Source organism: Oryx dammah, unplaced genomic scaffold (assembly GCF_014754425.2).
Source record: "Oryx dammah isolate SB20612 unplaced genomic scaffold, SCBI_Odam_1.1 HiC_scaffold_13, whole genome shotgun sequence".
NCBI classification, from domain to species: domain Eukaryota; kingdom Metazoa; phylum Chordata; class Mammalia; order Artiodactyla; family Bovidae; genus Oryx; species Oryx dammah.
The window spans coordinates 17,930,155-17,949,646 of NW_024070197.1; the positions used below are offsets into that span (position 1 = coordinate 17,930,155).

The 19,492-nt window shown below is 42.3% G+C and overlaps 2 protein-coding genes and 1 long non-coding RNA gene across 6 annotated transcripts in view; 1 reads left to right on the forward strand and 2 right to left on the reverse strand.

The window, feature by feature from the left end:
• The window catches only part of LOC120872609 (zinc finger protein 383-like), a 261,148-nt gene that overhangs the window by 73,753 nt on the left and 167,903 nt on the right, over positions 1 to 19,492 (reverse strand). The gene's annotated exons all lie outside the window — the stretch shown is intronic.
• Positions 1 to 19,492, reverse strand: part of LOC120872623 — a 39,154-nt gene that overhangs the window by 6,758 nt on the left and 12,904 nt on the right. The window contains exon 2 of the long non-coding RNA XR_005723293.1: positions 3,034 to 3,044. This is a non-coding gene — a long non-coding RNA (uncharacterized LOC120872623). The remainder of the gene's footprint in view (positions 1 to 3,033; positions 3,045 to 19,492) is intronic.
• Positions 6,143 to 19,492, forward strand: part of ZNF793 (zinc finger protein 793) — a 29,309-nt gene continuing 15,959 nt past the window's right edge. Inside the window, exons 1-3 of one of the 4 annotated variants that reach the window (XR_005723270.1) lie at positions 6,143 to 6,300; positions 7,681 to 7,822; positions 13,478 to 13,523. Coding sequence is in view for 3 of the 4 variants with exons in the window: in XM_040253022.1 (XP_040108956.1) it covers positions 13,509 to 13,523 (15 nt within the window). In the remaining variant the exon portion in view is untranslated. Of the gene's footprint in view, positions 7,823 to 13,477; positions 13,524 to 19,492 lie in introns of all 4 variants that reach the window. The other 3 variants (XM_040253022.1, XM_040253025.1, XM_040253024.1) reach the window with 3 other exon arrangements.

Sequence of the window (19,492 nt, forward strand, 5' to 3'; positions counted from 1 at the left end):
GAGGTTGGAAAACCCTTTTATTGTAGCTGGTCACCATTTTTATTTTCTGTCAACATGCCCATTCTGGCTGCTCTTAACATCACGGAAGCTTGTTTCTCTTTGGGCCTTTGCCTGGCTGTGTTCTCTGAGACTCTACTTCCCCAAGTCTCCATGAAGCTTGCTGTCCTCTCTTTGTTTGGAGAGTTTACACACACACCACTGTGTATGAAGTAACACACTTCTTCGGGTCACTCCCTATCTTGTACTATATTTGCGCTGCAGGTACCACCCTCTGACCTAATATTGTTTCTTTTTTTGATTTATCATTCTTCCCTCCCCATTGGACCATAACCCTCATGATGTCAGGACTTTGTCTTCCTCCTGCTGTGTCCAAGGCACCCAGCATGGTACCAACACAGAGTAGAGACTCAGTACAAGTTTGTTAAATGAATGGATTAATGATATCAATAGCACTGAGGTTGACCGAGTGCTCCACACAGAGTGAACTAAATTTGTGGGAAGGAAGGAGAGGATAGGAGGGTGGGTTGGATCGAACCTGTGACCCCCTGCATTGGCAAATGGATTCTTATCCACTGTGCCACTAGGGAAGTCCCAGAATTACTTTCTGTTTCAATGCAAAATCCTCTTTCAGGATGCCTCATATAGAGTGGGATGAATTCATTCTTGGATCTTCTTGGTCTTTTTATTCCTGTTGTCCAGTGACATCATCTGCAATATGACCATGTTTGTTTCATTCTTAAATATGTCCAATTTTAAGTTTGTGCTTTTTCTTATTAGCACTTAATCACATGGCTTGTACTATTTTTCATTAAGTCCATCCTAGGGAGTTCCCTGGTGGTTCAGCGGTTAAGACTCAGTACTTTCACTGCCATGGTCCCAGGTTCAATTCCCAGTTCCTGGTCAGAGAACTAAGATGCTATGCAAACATACAAAAAAATAGAAAAGATTAATCACCAAGTATTCATTACCCAGATCCAACAATTATCAACACTTTCCCAACTTTGTGTTAAGAAAAATTATCAAAAACTCGGAAATAAGGAAACTATACTGTATCATCCTGTGTGCCTTTTCAAATCATACTAGAGCATGGTCTAACAAACCCACCCAAAGTCTAACAAACCATTCTTGAGAAAGCTTTCCTAAACTCAGCACTGTTTGCATTTGGGGCCAAATAACTCTGTTGTACCAGGTTGTTCTCTGTGTGGTTGAAAGCATCCATGGCATCCACTCCTCCCCCTAAACTGTCTCCAAAGATTGCTTAATGTTCCCTGGGGATTAAAACTCTACCAGTTTGAGAACCCACTGCTCTGGTAGAATGTACCCTTGTTTGGGTCACTTTTTACCACTAATTAGGATGCAGACTACATAGATAAAATGTTAACTTGGCAGTTGGTACATTTCATATATTTGTTCTATATAAACTGATTCTCTGAAGAAAAGATTACCTTCAAGCTTATGGTTTTATTGCCCTATAGGACATTAGTTTTATATCTATCTAACTTTGTAGTCTTATTGCAAGATTCTTTATTCCACTGACTATATACCTATTTGTGTGTGTGTGTGTGTGTGTGTGTGTGTGTGATGCTGTCGTTTCTCTTTGCAACCCCTTGGACTGTAGCCTGCCAGGCTCCTCTGTCCATGGAATCTTCTAGGCAAGAATACTGGAGTGGGTTGCCATTTCCTATTTGAGCAGATCTTCCCAACATAGGGATTGAAACTACTTTAAACCAAATCAAACCTACTTTGCACCAAATCTCAAATCCTGCTAGTTCCTTCATTAATAAGTTAAATGAGTATCTGTACGAGTTCTAACTTTTTGAAAATTATACTTTTGGACTTGTATCACCAATTACCACCACCACCAACACCCCTGACTCAAGACAGGATAGGATGGGGTGTGGTCTTCACTCATGCCAGGCTACTCTCAAGATCTATCTTGATCCAGGAAACAGGTCACATTCCACCTAGATCGAGAACAGTCTTCACTCGTGCAAGGGCAAAGGCCTATTTCTGCTCAGGCCAAGGCACAGTTCTTTCTGCTCCAGAGTAGGGAGGAGCTATGCCGCCTTTTATGCCAAACTTGGGGCCTGGCATCCCTTTAAATGATGACAGTGTGGAAGGTCACCATATCTGGTTCAACAGGCTGAGACCTATCAGCCTAGGGAATAAATAAGAGCTGATGGTCACTGCAGGCTAGGTTAGCCCAGAGCCTTTAATTTGCCAAACCATGAATCCTTGGAGACTTGTTTCTCTAATGCCTCTGTCTAGAGAGGGCACTATCATAAGCCATAAGTGCTGTGATGGTCTCACCAGGGCCTCATCTTTCCACAAACTAGGGTAAAGTTTTGTCAGTTCTTTCACATCTCTCTCTTTTCCATACTAACATGATCTCTCAATACCCTGAACACTCTTTGGCTTCAAAAAATTAAGCTACAATTTACATATAATAAATGCACAAATCATGAGTGTTTACATTGATGAGTCCTGATGATTATACAGACTTTTGAAACCACCACCCTAAACAAGATATAGAACATTTTCATCACCCAAGAGATTCTCTTCAGAGTCAATAGTTACTAGAGTCAACTGCTTTCTGATTTATAACTCAGTAGATTTGTTTTGCCTGTTCTTGAGCATCACATAAATTGAATCCTACAGTGTATACTCTTAAACACTCTTTTTACTCATTTTCTTGTGTATTCCTTTCCCCCACCAGGCTGCAACATCTTGAGTATCCTTTATTTTATCAGAGACCTCAGTCCTCTGTTCCCTAATTCAGTGCCTTAGATATGTTGAAGCAAAATTTAACAAGAAAAAAAAATTAACAATAATGCTAATGATCTTTGTTGTTGTTTAGTCGCTAAGCCATTGTCTGACTCTTTTGTGACCCCATGGATGTAGCCTACCAGGCTCTTCTGTCTATTGAGTTTCCCAGGCGAGAATACTGGAGTGGGTTGCCATTTCCTTCTCTGGGGATCTTCCTGACTCAGGGATCGAACCTGCATCTCCTGCACTGGCAGGTAGATTCTTTACCACTGAGTCACCTGGGAAGCCTGTGATGATCCTTTACCTTTGTATAAAGTAGACATACCTGGCTCTGAGTCCTTCTGTTTTACTTATTAACTGAGAGATTATGGATTGGTCACTTCATCTCTATGCTGCATTTTCTTTAGGATGGTGATGATAACACTGTTCTCATAGTGTTTGTGGATATCCTGAAGTTTGTGGTGGGTGGTTTAGTCACTAACTAGTGTTTGACTCTTTGCAATGCCATGGACTGTAGCCTGCCAGGCTCCTCTGTCCATTGGATTTCCCAGGCAAGAATGCTGGAGTGTGTTTCCATTTCCTTCTCCAGGGGATCTTAAATATTTCTAGCTCTCCTCATTTCAAGCTTATGCTAAGATTGTATTTCTGTTTCTATGTTAAGATTGTATTTCATGTGGTTGGGTGACTACTCAGTGAGTAGTGAGAGGAAATGACTTGTGTCATTTCTGAGGCAGAGCATTTAATTCCAAGCATAAGACACTCCAAGACTCTCTTTCCTTTTACCTTTATGACTGGTGCTAGAATGAGGGTAGCCCTTGAAGTGAGAAGGCCAGTGACAGGCCAGGTATGTCACAGGCATTCTCTAAATGGTCATTTTTGTTAATTACTATAATTATTTCAAAAGTGTCACATAAACCCACTTGTATTAATTCAAATGAAGCAAGACTCTTAAACTCTTTGTTAAATTTTAAATATCTAACAGAACCTTTAATTTCTGTATTATGCAAATGAAGAGGAAATGGCTAAAAATCCCCTCTGACTTGATAGAACAATCACAAGTTTAGGAGCTTAAGAAATCCAGAGAGATCACTTAGAGCATTTTTACCAAAAGTATCTAAATTAACTACTGCTGAATAACAAATTACTCCCAAACTCAGTGGCTAAAAACAAATATTTATGACAGTAAAGGATATGGAAGCTGCTAGCTGGGTGTTTCGGAGTCCCTCATGTGGTAGCAGTCTGTGTACTGATGGGGGCTGCAGTCATCTCAAGGCTTAATTAGGGTATAGTATTTGTTTCCAAGGTGACCCACTTGATACAAGACGACATCAGTTCCTCCCTGACTGTTAGCAGAATATCTCAGCTCCTTGCTACATGGGCCTGTTCATAGTCTGTCTCAGTGTCCTTAATGACATGGCAACTAACTTCTCTCAGAGTAAGTTACTTGAGGGAAAGAGCATGAACACCTCAAAGTCAGAAGCTGGGGTGTCATTTACAACTTACTCTCACTTCTACTGTATACTATCAACCTCACAGATCTGCCTTGGTACAACGTGGAATGGGGGTACACAGGGTGTGAATGCCAGGAGATAGGAATTGTTGGGAGTCATTTTCATTTTATTTTTACTTTATTTTAAATTATTTTTTGCTCGCCGGGTCTTCATTGCTGCATGCAGGCTTTCTCTAGTTGCAGCAAGCAAAAGCTACTCTCTAGTTGTGGTTTGTAGGTTTCTCATATGTTCTTGTTACAGAGCACAGGTCCTAGGGTGCATGAACTTCAGTGGTTGTGCCATGAAGGCTTAGTTGCCCCTAAGCATGTGGAATCTTCCTGAACCAGGGACTGACTGGTGTTCCCTGCTACTGCAAGCAGATTCTTAATCTCTGGACCACCAAGGAAGTCCAGGAGTCATTTTAGAAGTCAGATGTTACAACTATTTTGACCACCAAATAGAATTATGGGTTTATTTTTTAAAAAGTATTTTCATAGGACAAAGCAATCATTTCAAGAGATGTTCCAAAACAATTACTGTGATGTGCAGAGCACCGCTTTGGCTGGTATTAAAAACTAGACTGGTAAATGCTGTCTGTACCATGCCCATATGCTGAGGGCTGGCTTCTTCCTGAACACACCTACAGACTCTGCCTGAGACCTGCTCATAAGGCAGGCTGAAAGTGCTACAGCTTTAAGGCCTCAACAATGAGGAACCAGAGATGACATATAACTATCTCATCTTCATCAACCCTTGACTGAGCCCCCATTGCTCAGGACTACTCTACTCATGGATGCACTCTGTGTGGGTTTTCATCCCTCGAGGTCTCACCCATCCCCTACCTGTCAAATAAACAAACTGCTTGCACTCACACCCTTGTGTCTTCTGGAGCATGAAAATAGAGGAAAATCTCACTCAAATAGAGTAGGGAGGCCTGAAGGGGGAGATCTCAGGCAGTACCACCCCATGTCAATTACAGGAAGAAATGTCAATTACAGAGCCCAACAGAGGAATCAGAAGGAAATAGGTATCATTCACAGGCCTCAACAAGAAGAGATGTACATTGTACCTCCTACAAGAAATCCACTACCCCAGCAACTCAGCCAATGAGAAACTGTCATCACTCTGAACTTTCACGTTTCTCCAAGGGACTTTCCTTCAAAACCACCGCCCCCCGCCAATCTCCCTCTCACCCCCCAAATACCTTCCTTTTTCTTTATAAAATTAAGTTTCTTTTCCTCGTTTGTTGGACTTGCCTATGAGTTTTGCTGTAGCTTGCTTGTCAGTGAATTGCAGTTCCCTGCTATTCTAGAATAAACCCATTTTCTGGTAAAATAACTGGGCATTTTATTTTTAGTGTGAATAGAGTAAAGCTACCTATGATAAAGACCAGGCTCTTCACGTATTCTTTCAATAACCAGCTAAGAACTTCCTACTTGCCCTTTCTTGCTGCTCCGCCCCCCTAGTAAAGACTCCTCTTCCTCCCGGGGCCTCAGGCTCCCCAAAAGAAAAGCTTCTCTCTTCCGCTGTTCATCAACATACAAAGCTGGCCCGGACAAAGTTGTACCTTGCTTTACGGACGTTCCTCCTGGGAGATGGCCGCACACACCGCACTTAAGCTGTATAAAACGTACGCGGCCATCTTACCTCACTGTCTGCCCTACTGGAGACAGCGAAATCTTAATTTCCAGGTCAGGGAGCCGCTATATTGACCTCAGGAGGTTTGGGCTTCTGAAATGCTAAAAGCAGCAGTGACATCTGTGTTTAGGGACCCAGAAACACTTGCTTCTTCCCGCCCTAAAATAGCCTAATAGCCTAACAAAGGGTCTAGTCATCCGCTGTACGGTGCAGATTCAAACATGGCCGCCCCCTGCAAGCGGCTGGCTAGTGGGCGCGGCCATAATACCTTCTCTTAACATTCAGAAACCCAGAATCCCGTTCTCTGGAAAGATGCCAGGTGGCGGCAGCCAGCCTCAAAGATGCGACTGAGTCTGCGCACGGCCACTCGTTTTGGGAAGAGCTCATACCGTGGAGAGGCAGCGTGGTACGGCAGTCAATTTCAGGTTATGGGCGCGGATGCGGGGAAAATGGGAAAAGATCAATGTGAGAAGCAGTTAAAATTCAAGACGTGTGTAGGATGGCGATCAGGCGACTACGGTGGCCCGACTGGGTCAGTCATGGATACCCGTAAGGGTCAGAGACTGAGGGGACTGAAGGGTTAAGTGATTGGGCGTCTGAGCCTCTTGGGAGAGAGAGTCTGTGGTGGCGGGTTTATGGGAATCAGCGTTAGAGTCTGTGAAGAAGATGGATTGGGAGTATGTGGGAATCAATAAACTAGGATTCTTGACTGACAGAATGCGTGGAAGTCAGTTTATAGTCAAGTGTCTTGAGGACAAGTGAGTTTCTTCGAAGACGCTGATTTGATCGGCGTTAGGACTCAGTGATCAGAAGCCTGAGGGGTCAGTGACTGGAGGTTCTACGTTCTGTTTAGGTACCTGAACCTGGTGATTGTGGAAACTTCGAGGTTCATACTCACTGAGGGTGGTCAGTGAGGATCAATGTTTGGAGAAACGCTTTAGGCAGTCAGTGATGGAGACTCCCTTTGGATCGTCGCTGGAGAGGAATCTGAAGATATCAGTGACCCGACTTGTGTAGATCAGAGTATGGGGAATAGCGGGGTCAGTGGAGGAGGGGGTTCGTGATTTGGGACTGTCAGTCATTGTGCAGGGAGGTGGGACAGTGAAAGTCAGTGATTGGTTCCCAGTCATTGGGATATCATTGGAGATCAGTGTGGGTTTGCCATCAGAGATCTGCCTAATTCACTGTTCCGCAATCGGAGTGGATCAGTGAGTTTTGTAGTCTTTGACAGTCATATTTGGACATTCTGGGATATCTGTGACCACAAGGGCCACTGAGAATTGTATATTGGAGACACCGGCTATGTATGTGACTAAGAGGCTTACTGCCGGTTGATGCTGGGGCTTGCAAAATGCAGAAATTGGGGATGGGAGAGGCAAGGAGTTGAGGCTGCATCTCTGCAGAGTGACATTCCCCAACTGATTAGCAGCCAGTTCCATTAAGTTGTGAAGGCTAAAGCCCACCTCAAACTATTTTTGAAACCTCCCTCTCCAAGAATTCACTGGCCTTTCAGTGGTTTGAACTCCCCAAGTTCATTGCTGAGGTCCCAGTTTCAATCCCTGGTTGGGGAACTAAGATCGTGCAAGCCAATCAGAGCAGCCAAACAAACAAACAAGCAAAAAAGAAAAACAAAAATAAACTTCCTTCTGCCTTTCTTTCTTTTTTTTTGTTCCCTACATTAATGAAAGTACTCTAAAAGGATCTAAAGTAACATGTTATTTAAGATGTGGCCTCTGTTGCTTTTGCCAAGGATTTAATGCATATCTCTCCTAATATTTCCTTTAAGGTTCTTTCTCGAAAATCTAATGAGATGTCCATCTGTGACAGCATCTTGAGAGTGAGCCTGGTTTCTAAAAATCTATTCTGACTCCATGGCAGCTAGGATGGATGTAACTTTGCCTGTGGTTAGAAAACAAAGAATTTACTGAGTAAGTACCTAAGTCTAATGTAAAAGATTTTGTAGAAGGAGCAAACCTTGAGAACATTTGGAAATTATTTTAATCTGGGCTTAACTTAAAAATAATGTTCTTACCACACCAAAAAAAAAGGAAAAGAAAGGTAATTATGTGAGGTAATTATGAAGATGTTAACTAATCCTTCTGTGGTAATCATTTTGCAATGTATACATGTATTAGATCAGGGCATTGTATACCTTAAACTTATACCATATTATCTGCCAATTATATTTTTATAAGGCTGGGGAAAATATGAATTATGGAGAGAAAAGAAACTGGACCTAGAAGTTACTGTGTTCTAAGAATTTTTTTTGCCTTGTTCTGTGGTTGTTTTTTTTTAGGCATGGCACATTTGACTTCCATGAATCAGTGCCTTATAAAATCCTGGTAGAACAATTCAGTAAAGATAAAACCATAATAACAACCAACCACAAAGACAAAAGTTAAAGCTACTTGTAGAAACTGTTCTTCACTGAACTTAAAATCAAGCTAATGGTGAATAAGATGGACTGAGACAAAATCACAGATGTAATGGAAATAAGATTTTAACCATCAGCTTGATAAAAGGGTGAAATGCTGAAACAGTATTTATTTTTATATATGTTACAATCAATCCTTCTGTAGTCTTTAGACAAAACATGAGTATATCATCTTAAGGAACAAAGGAAGTTAAGAAGTAAGGCAGGTAACATCTTTTAGAAGCCGTCAGTGTCAAGCTTTCATTTTTAAAGCAGATAGCCCCTGCTTTTTACATGCACAGAATCCAAAACAGGTAGTTTCTGTGACTCAACACGCATGTGTATGGGTAAGGAGTTGGGGCATTTTCTTTTTCTTAGTGCTCTTTTCCTTCACCTATACTATGCCTAGTGCCAGGTTTGGGAGCAAATACTTTTTTAAGTTTTTAACATAATTTTTAAAATTGAGATATAAAATACATATAATAATATACATTTAGCTCAATGAATTGTCACAAAGGGAACACCTCTGGGTAATGTGCTCAGATCAGAAAACAGAACATTATAACACCCTGACAGCTCTATGATACCCGTTCCCCGTTACTACCCTACCATAGGGAACTATTTTCCCAGTTCTTATATAACAGATTAGTTTTGTCTGTCTTTGAACTCTAATTAAAAGGAATATTCATACCTGATGGGGTGGCAGTAAGTGACTCATCTGAAAAAATTTTTTTAAGTTTGAATCCAGATTGTTTCATTTTATTTAGGGAACAAACATTTTTTCCAGATCATTTCCAGGTATAACACACAGACAGTCAAGTATTCTTAGGTTGAAGCTACAGCTCAGTGAATTTTTACATTTCAAAGAACTGTGTAAACACAACCTAGATCAAGATATGCATCACTTCAGGGACTTCCTTCGTGGTCCAGTGGTTAAGACTCCATGCTTCCACTGTGGAGAAGGCAATGGCACCCCACTCCAGTACTCTTGCCTGGAAAATCCCATGGATGGAGGAGCCTGGTAGGCTGCAGTCCATGGGGTCGCTGAGAGTTGGACATGACTCAGTGACTTCACTTTCACTTTTCACTTTCATGCACTGGAGAAGAAAATGGCAACCCACTCCAGTGTTCTTGCCTGGAGAATCCCAGGGACGGCAGAGCCTGGTGGGCTGGCGTCTATGGAGTCGCACAGAGTCGGACACGACTGAAGCGACTTAGCAGCAGCAGCAGCAGCTTCCGCTGTAGAGGGCCTGGGTTCAAATCCTGGTTGGGGAATTAAGACACCTGCATGCCCCAAAACACAACCAAAAAAAAAAAAAAAATCTGGGAAGATATCCATCATTTCTAGCACTCTTAAGCCTTCCTTATCAGTCAATACCCACTGCCACCCTGGGTCTAATTCAATGGATTAGTTTTATCTGTTTTTGAACTTGAGTTAAATGGAATCATAGAAATTATTTGAAGCCAAAAGCCATTCATACAATGTGGAAGTTTTGTCTTGAAATTCTGAAACCAGACACACCAGGGCAAAATTTTATTCTATGGCACTTCTTGGCCATTTGAGATTGCTTGTTTTCTGTTACTTCCTTTGGGATCCAAACACATGAACATTTAAGTGGATCCTCTGGTTTGGAGTAGATTTGGAGTCAGAATCCTGTTAATGAAGTTAACAAGTTAAGGCTGGTTCTTCTTTGTAGGTAATTTGGATGGGGACCTAAGAGTCCCTGGTCAAAATCTCTTAGCCTTTGGAGACTAACCATTGGCTGCAGTGACCTGAATAAGGCTAAGAACTTCCAGGGAATTCCCTGGTGGTCCAGTGGTTAGGACTTGGCACTTTCACTGCTGTGGCCTGGGTTGGATCCCTGCTTGGGTAACTAAGGTCCCACAAGCCATGGGGCATGGTCAAAAAAAAGAAACTCCATGAGGTTGCCTGCCTGCCATTTGATAGTAAGTTGTTGACATGATGTCTCTTTACCCCTAATATAAATTTCCTGAGTACAAGAACATTTTATTCTGTGACCACAAGATAATTATCAAGAGCAGGAAAGTTAACATTGAAGCAGTATTACTATTGTTGTTATTATAGTAGTGTGAAGTGAAGGAAAAAAATGCACAACGTTAAAATTGTGAATTGAGTTTTATTCAGTCTTACCTATATAGCTAAGCACTATAGCCCAGGAGACAGCCTCTCAGATAGCTCTGAGGAATTGCTCTGAAGAGGTAGAGGAGAAGCCTATATATATATATATGATTTTTTGGAGGGACTGGGAAATACATGTAGTCAAGTGTGGAAAATGACTGCTAATCACAAAGAAAAGACAGCTCATAATTTTAGTGCTTTTCTGTGTTTAGAAGATGGAACAATCTGGGATCCTTGAAATTCTTCTTAGATATGCATCTTAACTATCTAGGTGCCCTTCATCCGAAGCACAGAGTGCCTCCTGTTTTTTCCCTCAGGGCATATTGTTGGTAGGCACTGGCAGTGGCTAGTGACTTAATACTTGTAGAACTGAAATGGTGAACAACATTCTTTGTTTACAGCAGTGTCATCCACAGATGTTATTTAGATTTCTTTAATTGTCCCAATAATGTCCTTTATAGCATTTTTTTTTTCTGGTTCAGGAATATAATTCAGAAATACATGTTGCATTTAGTTGTCATATCTCTTTAGACTCCTTTAATTTGGAATATTTTCTCTGTCATTTTTTGCCTCTTTTGACCTTGATGTTTTGAGGAGTACACGCCAGTTATTTTTATAAGATGACCATCAATTGGATTTTTCTGATTTTCCTCATGTCTAGAGTCATGTACATTCATGATTGCTACTGGAACAATGGTGTGTTCTCAATGTCCCAAATCAGGAGATGCCTGATGTTGGTTTGTTGAACTGGTGGTAGTGTTCACCTTGATCATTTGGTTAAGGTTATATGCACCAGGGCTGTCCACTATAAAGTTATGTTAGTAAGTATCTTATGGGGGCATTTTTTGAGACCATGTAAATAACTTCAAACTTTCATTTACTAGTGTTAGTATTTTTTTTTTTATATTTATTTATTTGGCTGTACCGGGTTCAATGCAGCATGAAGGATCTTTGATCTACCTTGTGGCACACAGGATCTTTCAGTTTTTCGTTCCCTGACCAGAGATCGAACCTGGGCCCCCTGCACTGGGAACGAGGAGCCTTAGCCACTGGACCACAGGGAAAGTCCCTTACTCACTAGTGTTAGTATTATCCTTTAATGACTTTTGCCTGAATCAGTTACCACTGTTATGGTTGCCAAATGATGATTTTTCTAATTGCTTCTATATTGATTAGTTCCTTCCTTCTTCATTGATTAGTCAGAGCTTTCCTTTATCCCCCATGTATTTATCAGTATAAATAAAAGAGTGTGCCCTAGTTATATATAAAACAGAAGCTATGGGACTTTCTGGGTTGTCCAGTGGTTAAGAATCCATCTTGCAATACAGGGGATGCAAGTTCGATCCCTAGTCGGGAAACTAAGATACCACATGCCTCGGGGCAACTAAGCCCAGGCACCACAGCTAGAGAGATCCCACATGCCACAACTAAGCCCTGATGCAGCCAAACAAATAAATAAATATTGAAAAACAAAAAGAGAAGCTACACATTGGAAACTTACAGTCTGTTTAAAATGTTGAGTTAGATCATGAACCAGAGCTCAGATCTTCTAAATCTCAAAGAAAACATCTTGAGAGATTGACCAGTTTACAGAGAAAGAGTTCTCAGATCATGTGACAAATGACCACATAGACAGGAAACCTCTAGGGTCCCACTTTGGTCAGATAGATTTCTAAAGCACTGTCATAGTGAGGGATTTGGGAGTGAGAGAAGGAAAAGATATGGACTGTCAGAAATGTAGTAGAACTGTCAAAACCTGATGAAATGATCCGTACATGTTGTGAAAGCTAAGTCGTGGTTTTGTTGATTCTGTGACAGTAAATTATATAAATTATATTGCATTTTTAAAAAAATCAAGGTGGAAAAGGTCAGATGAGATTATGTGGGATAGTTTCTTCAGTTGAGTTTTGCCAAACTGTGGGTAGTTTTCTGTGCTTTAATTTTCGGTCTTGATTAAACATTTAGTCAAAGAAATTAGAAAATACACATGAAAAATGGAAGATGTCAGTAGATACAAAAGGAGAAATTAATCAGTTAAAAAAGGAAAAAGGGATAACTGATAAATCTGATTTTTTTTAAAAGTCAGTAATATAGATTAAACTGCTAGCAAACCTTATCAAGTCAAGAGGAAACTGGGACTTTCCTAGTGGTTTAGTGGTTAAGACTCCTTGCTTCCACTGCACAGGGCATAGGTTTGATCCCTGGTCTGGGAACTAAGATCCCACATGCTGCATGAAGCAACAAAATAAATTAATTAATTAAAAAAAATTTTTTTAATTGTGAATTATCCCATTGATAATTTTAATATAGTTCTGACATTAGACATTCAAAGAATTTACTTATACTCTTAAACTATGATTTACTTTTTAAAAAATTATTTAAGCCTTATAGTTATTTCATTAATTAAACATCTTAATTAAAATTAACAATTGTTTGCTCTCATCTGTTAAAAATGATCTTTTAGGGAATTTCCTGGCAGTCCAGTGGTTAGGACTTGGTACTTTCATTGCCTGGGTTCAATCCCTGGTCAGAGAACTAAAGTCTTGCAAGCCACACAGAATGGTAGGGGAAAAAAAATTTTTTTTAATGACAACACTTAATAATCTGCTGGATGAATAACAAAGTTTAGCCTTTCAGTAATTGTTTGCACCACAGTTTAAGTAACCATTAGTTTTATTAATGTTGCACAGTTATTGTACTTTGCTTTGAGTTCCTTTTGTAATATTTTCATAACAGGTATAGACGCTTCTTTCCCAGAATATACTTGGGGCCAGGTGTTTAAATTTTAAGGAGTTTGTTTTTTATTCCCTTTCAGTTCTTACTTGGTAGCAACTTTTGTTTCCTGGAAAGTCTGTTGTATGTATCCACATTCTAAGTTGAATGGCACCCTTTTTTCCCTCTACCACAATGATGTAAAGCATGGGTTTTTGTCCAAGATTTACATAGGGAATTTGCAAGTTCTGAAACAAGCCTGGTCCCTCATAGCTCTGTTCTCTTTCTCCATTCTCCTCTCCACCCCCATCTTCACAGGCTGCAGATCTTTTCCCAAGAACAACAGAAAATGATCGAGTACCAGGTAAGTGCGACATTAATGAGCCTACTTTCCCTTCTTGGGGAAACTGGAAAATATATGCATTTCAACCACGTATGCTTTGTCATAGGTTGGGTTCTCAGGAAAACACTTGGGGATGAAAATTTGCCCACAGGAAGTTTACTAGGGAGGCTCTTAGAACACTTGTAAGTCAGTGAAGGAGGAGGCAAGGTGGGCAGAGGGAGTTGTTGAACAGAGGCATCAGCTGATCTTATAAGATGCTCTATAGCTGGTGGTAGTTGTTGTTTTGTTGCTCAGTTGTGTCTGACTTGCCACCCCATGGACTGTAGCCCACCAAGCTCCTCTGTCCACGGGATTTCCCAAGCAAGACTACTGGAGTGAGCTGTAGTTTCCTTCTCTAGGGGATCTTCCTGATCCAGAGATTGAACCCATGTCTCCTGCTTGGCAGGAGGGTTCTTTACCATTGAGCCACCAGGGATAGTCCTCAATGTTGTCCTGAATGGAGGCAAGGAAGCCTTTGTATTCTGAAATCAACCAGTCATTGGTTTAGGCTGCCCCAGGAGGGGACATAACATTGGTTAGAGTAGCTCCCTTTGGCCAGAGGAAATTCCCAATAGGTTTCACACTTGCAATAGCCAGCTGTCTCCTAGCAGCTGGGAGAAGTACCTCGGTACTGCAGGGAGATTTGGGTGGAACACCACAATCTCTCTCTCCACATAATGACATAATGATCAGATACTTACTATACATACTACTCTCCCCTTTTTGCCTAATTCAACTATCCTAGACATTTTACCTGGAGAAGGTGATGGCACCCCACTCCAGTACTCTTGCCTGGAAAATCCCATGGATGGAGGAGCCTGGTGGGCTGCAGTCCATGGGGTCACAAAGAGTCGGACATGACTGAGCGACTTCACTTTCACTTTCATGCATTGGAGAAGGAAATGGCAACCCACTCCAGTGTTTCTGCCTGGAGAATCCCAGGGACGGGGGAGCCTGGTGGGCTGCCATCTCTGGGGTCACAGAGAGTCAGACATGACTGAAGCAACTTAGCAGCAGCAGCAGCAGCAGCAGACATTTTACCATTATACCTAGAACCATTTTTTTTTGTTTAAACAGTGTACATAATGCTCCATCATATGCATGGACTATTTAACCCATCCTCCATACTGTGGACATTCGGGTAGTGTCCAGGTTTGATATTTCAAGCAACGATGCAGGAAACATCCTTTGTTGGAATACAGATTTACAAAGGAGCAAGTCCAACGAGAGTCAGTGGACTTCCTGGTAGCCCAGCAAACAGGCAGACATGGCCCATGATTTCCACTGGACATAAGGAAGGAGCATATTGTTATTTCCAGGAAAAAACTAGCTTTTCAGGGCACTTCTTTTTGAGAGCAACCTTCTTAGGGCAGCACTGCTGCTATTGGTGTGGTCCCAGGACATAGGCACCTGCTGGAAGCTTGTTAACATCCAGAGTGGCAAACCCCACCCAGACCTTTTGGATCAGGTTAACTGTGGGTGGGGCCTGAGAATCTTTGTTTAACAAGCTCTGGGTGATCCATTTGTGCTTGAAAGTGTGAGAAGCACGGAGAGAGTGAACAGAAGTTTTAACAATCACTGACAAATACAGAAGCATGTTTTCAACAGTGGTTCAACTCTTCCCTTGGAGTTGAGTGTTAGCACTACAACAAAACTCAGTTCTCCAGGTGGCCAAAACCATCATGTCTTAGCCTCCCAATGATGTAACAATGTTTTCTATCAAAGTTGCAGGAAGTTTGAACTCCTCTGTGCTTTGTGGCCCACATGTAATGGCAGGAAAATGCTCAATTTCCATTATAAGAAAGTAAAAATACAAATATTTCTTTTGGTGGGGCTGGTGAGGGGGTAGGAAGATTCCTCCAAGTTTATAGAAGTTCTGATTTTGGTCCAAGGTATCTACATTGAGGAAACGATGAACTGCTCTTTATTTGAATTACTGTCATTCCTCTGTAAGTGTCTCTGCTAGTTTTGCAGCAAACAGTTGAACATCTTATCCTCAGCAAGTTTCAGTGTGAGATGTCACCAGTTACCCCACCTTCCTCACTGACTTTTGATGGTGAAGGTCTCCTTCTCAGCCCCTGAGTTCCTGCATTGCCACCTTTCGGAGTCCTTTCTCAAGCAAGGGCATCTCTTTCTGGAAACCTATCCATGCCTGCCCCCTTTCCTAGGTCTTTTTCCTTATCCCTACAACCATTGTCAGTAACTTCAACCCTGGAAACCATTACTGCTTATAACCCAAAAAGTCCTTTCCTTTCTCTCCTGATCTCCTTCATCTTCTGAATTGATTTCCCTGCTCTTAATGTGTCCACTCCTGCTTCTCATTCTTTCCTGAGTCCAAAATCCTCTCTTCCCACTTAACTAAAACTTTTCTGGCCAAAGTCCCAGGTGACCTTGCTGAGGCTAAAGTTAGAAGATGCTGTTTGATTGTTCTACTGAATTAAGACTGTACCTTTTGCCTCCTCCTTGTGTCTGAAAGGCAGCACCATATACTGGGTAAGAGCACAGAACCTGGAACTGAATTGCTGAGTTTGAATCCCCATCCTTACCATCTATACAACTTTGGCAAGTCCCTGAACCTCTCTGCTCCAGTTTTCTTTAATATGGGAATAATGGCACTTACTTCAGAGAGTAGAATTAAATGAACTAATATGTGTAGAGTGCTTGAAATAGACTATTTGTCCTTATTATGTGTTTGTTATTACTAAGTTTAGGCCTCCTTCCTTCATGCCAGGGATAGTGCTTCCCTACAGCTTCCCTACATCTTCTGGGGTTTCTCTTTCCATTTTCTTATGTCTCAGACACTGATTTTCCTGTGGGTTTGAACCTTCTCTGGGGTCTCTGGGGTGCCACTCTTTTTCTTTTGTTTTGGCTGCCTCACATAATCTTAGTTCCCTAACCAGAGATTGAAGAGATCACTGCCTTTGGCAGTGAAAGCTCAGAGTCCTCTAACTACTGGATCGCCAGGGAAGTCCTGGTTTCATCCACTCTTAAGGTGGGTGCTGGTGAGTCTGCACGTGGCTCCCTCCTCCATATCTAAGCCCAGGCCTCCTCCAAGAACTTTAGACCCCTTTGTCTAACATCTATGCCTTTGGCTGCCTTCAGTTTAATATGTGCAAAGTTGAATTTTTTCTGTCTCTTCTCTGTTTCTCATCTCAGGAGATAATACCAACCCAAACCCCCAGGCAAGCCCAGACCCTGAGACTTACCCTTGACATCTCCCCACCTTCTATCTCTCACACTCAGTCACCAAGTCTTCCTGATTTTAGGACTTCCCAGGTGGCGTGAGTGGTAAATAACTCACCTGCCAATGCAGGAGACCTAAGTCTTGCTGATTTTACAGCTTCAGTGTTTCATCCATCCTTTTCATCCCTATATAAATGGCATGGCCCTTTAGGTGCCAAATTATGTCTCTTCTACTTTTTTCTCTTCTGTTCTATTCCCGCTCCCACATGCTGTTTCATCCCATCCCATCCCACTCCACTCTACTCCATCCTATTTCATCCCATTCCAGTTAGCTCTGTTTGGGGAATACTGACCCAGAGCCCGTCACCCAGAGCTACGCCCTGTGCTCTAAGATGAAGCCTGATTGCTGCTCACCTGCTACCACGGTATGCTGTTTTGGCATCAGTGAGGGTGTCTAATTGGCACCTTCTCTGTTCCACGGCCTTTGTGTGAATCTTAGGGTCCCAGGTGCCAGCTTCCATTGCGTCCATCCTGGTTTTGGTCCTGTCTTCACATCTACTTACATGGGCCACTCCTCAAGTGCCACACTAGCATTCATCAAGGAGACCTGCAGTCTCCTGGGAGTGGAGAGTGGCTGCTCTCAGCCCCTCTGTCTCTGCAGGGCCCTCTCAATGCTTCTTTCCTCTGGCCACTCCCAGAGGCGGGTGGGCTGGTGCTGCTGCCACTGTGCAGTGCGCTAGGGCTCTCCACCCCATTAACACCCTCCCTTTTGCTGTCCTTTAGAATTGTTTTCCCTTTCTTAACAGATTTTTAAAATATTGACTTACAGTCTTTTTCCTCATTAAGTAACATAGGTACCTTTATGTGGCACAGTCATATTCCAGGCACAGTTTAAAGGCTTGACATATATTAACTCATTTAAACCTCATACTATAGTAACTGAAAGACATACATTATTATTGTTGCCATTCAACAGATGAGAAAGCTGAGGCAGAGACGTTAAATAGCTTTCCCAGGGTCATGCGTTTAGTGGTATAGCCTGTATTTGAGCTCAGTAAGTCCAGCCCCAAAGTCCATGCTTTTAGCTGATCTGCCCTATTGCCTCTTGTGTCTGTCAGTGACTGTAAAGTTAGACAGCAGTCCACAAAACCACCTTTGCTTCTTTTTTAAAAAATTAATTAATTAATTTTTGGCTCTGCTGGGTCATCATTGCTGTGCATGGGCTTTCTCTAGTTATAGAGAGCAGGGGCTACTCTATAGTTGTGGAGCAAGGGTTTCTCATTATAGTCACTTCTCTTGTTGCAGAGCAGACTCTAGGGCACACAAGCTTCAGAGGTTATGGCACACAGGTTTAGTTGCACTGCAATATGTAGGATCTTGCCAGACCAGGGCCCAAACCCTTGTACCCTGCATTGGCAGGCGGATTCTTAACCACTGGACGACCAGGGAAGTCCCAAAACCACCCTCATTTTGGCAGCATTTGTAAGTTTGGAGGTTTCCAACACCACCCTCAGTTTTGATAATTTGCTAGAAAGACCCGCAGAATGATGTATCCACAGTTAGGATTCATTACAGCAGATTTACAAAGATTAAAATCAGCCAAGAAAAGAGGTGCTTGGGGCAGAGTCCAGGAGAGTTCCACACACTGAACTTCCATGTGTCCTCTCCCAGTGAGTGCGAACAGTAAGAAATTCTCCCAACAACCACGTGTGATGGTACAGAGTATTGCCAACCAGGAAGCTCACCTAAGCCTTGGTGTCCAGAGCTGTATTCAGGGTTGGTCAAGTAGATATGATTGCCTGCTAGTGGAGGCTGAGCTAATTGATGCCTGTGAGCCAGAGCTTCCCCTAGAAATCATGTTGTTAGAATATCTGTTGTAGCCAAGGCCCCAGATAAACCAAGACACTCTTATCTAGGAGGACATTCCAGGGGCTTAGAGATTAACTTCTGGGAACTGAGGTCAGACCTTTCCTTCAGTTCAGTTCAGTCGCTCAGTCGTGTCTGACTCTTTGCGACCCCGTGAATCGCAGCACGCCAGGCCTCCCGGTCCATCACCAACTCCCGGAGTTGACTCAGACTCACGTCCATCGCGTCAGTGATGCCATCCAGCCATCTCATCCTCTGTCATCCTCTTCTCCTCCTGCCCCCAATCCCTCCCAGCCTCAGAGTCTTTTCCAATGAGTCAACTCTTCGCATGAGGTGGCCAAAGTACTGGAGTTTCAGCTTCAGCATCATTGCCTCCTAAGAAATCCCAGGGCTGATCTCCTTCAGAGTGGACTGGTTGGATCTCCTTGCACTCCAAGGGACTCTCAAGAGTCTTTTCCAACACCACAGTTCAAAGCATCAATTCTTCAGCGTTCAGCTTTCTTCACAGTCCAACTCTCACATCCATACATGACCACAGGAAAAACCATAGCCTTGACTAGACGGACCTTTGTTGGCAAAGTAACGTCTCTGCTTTTCAATATGCTATCTAGGTTGGTCATAACTTTCCTTCCAAGGAGTAAGCGTCTTTTAATTTCATGGCTGCAGTCACCATCTGCAGTGATTTTGGAGCCCCCCAAAAATAAAGTCTGGCACTGTTTCCACTGTTTCCCCATCTATTTGCCATGAAGTGATGGGACCAGATGCCATGATCTTTGTTTTCTGAATGTTGAGCTTTAAGCCAACTTTTTCACTCTCCTCTTTCACTTTCATCAAGAGGCTTTTTAGTTCCTCTTCACTTTCTGCCATGAGGGTGGTGTCATCTGCATATCTGAGGTTATTCA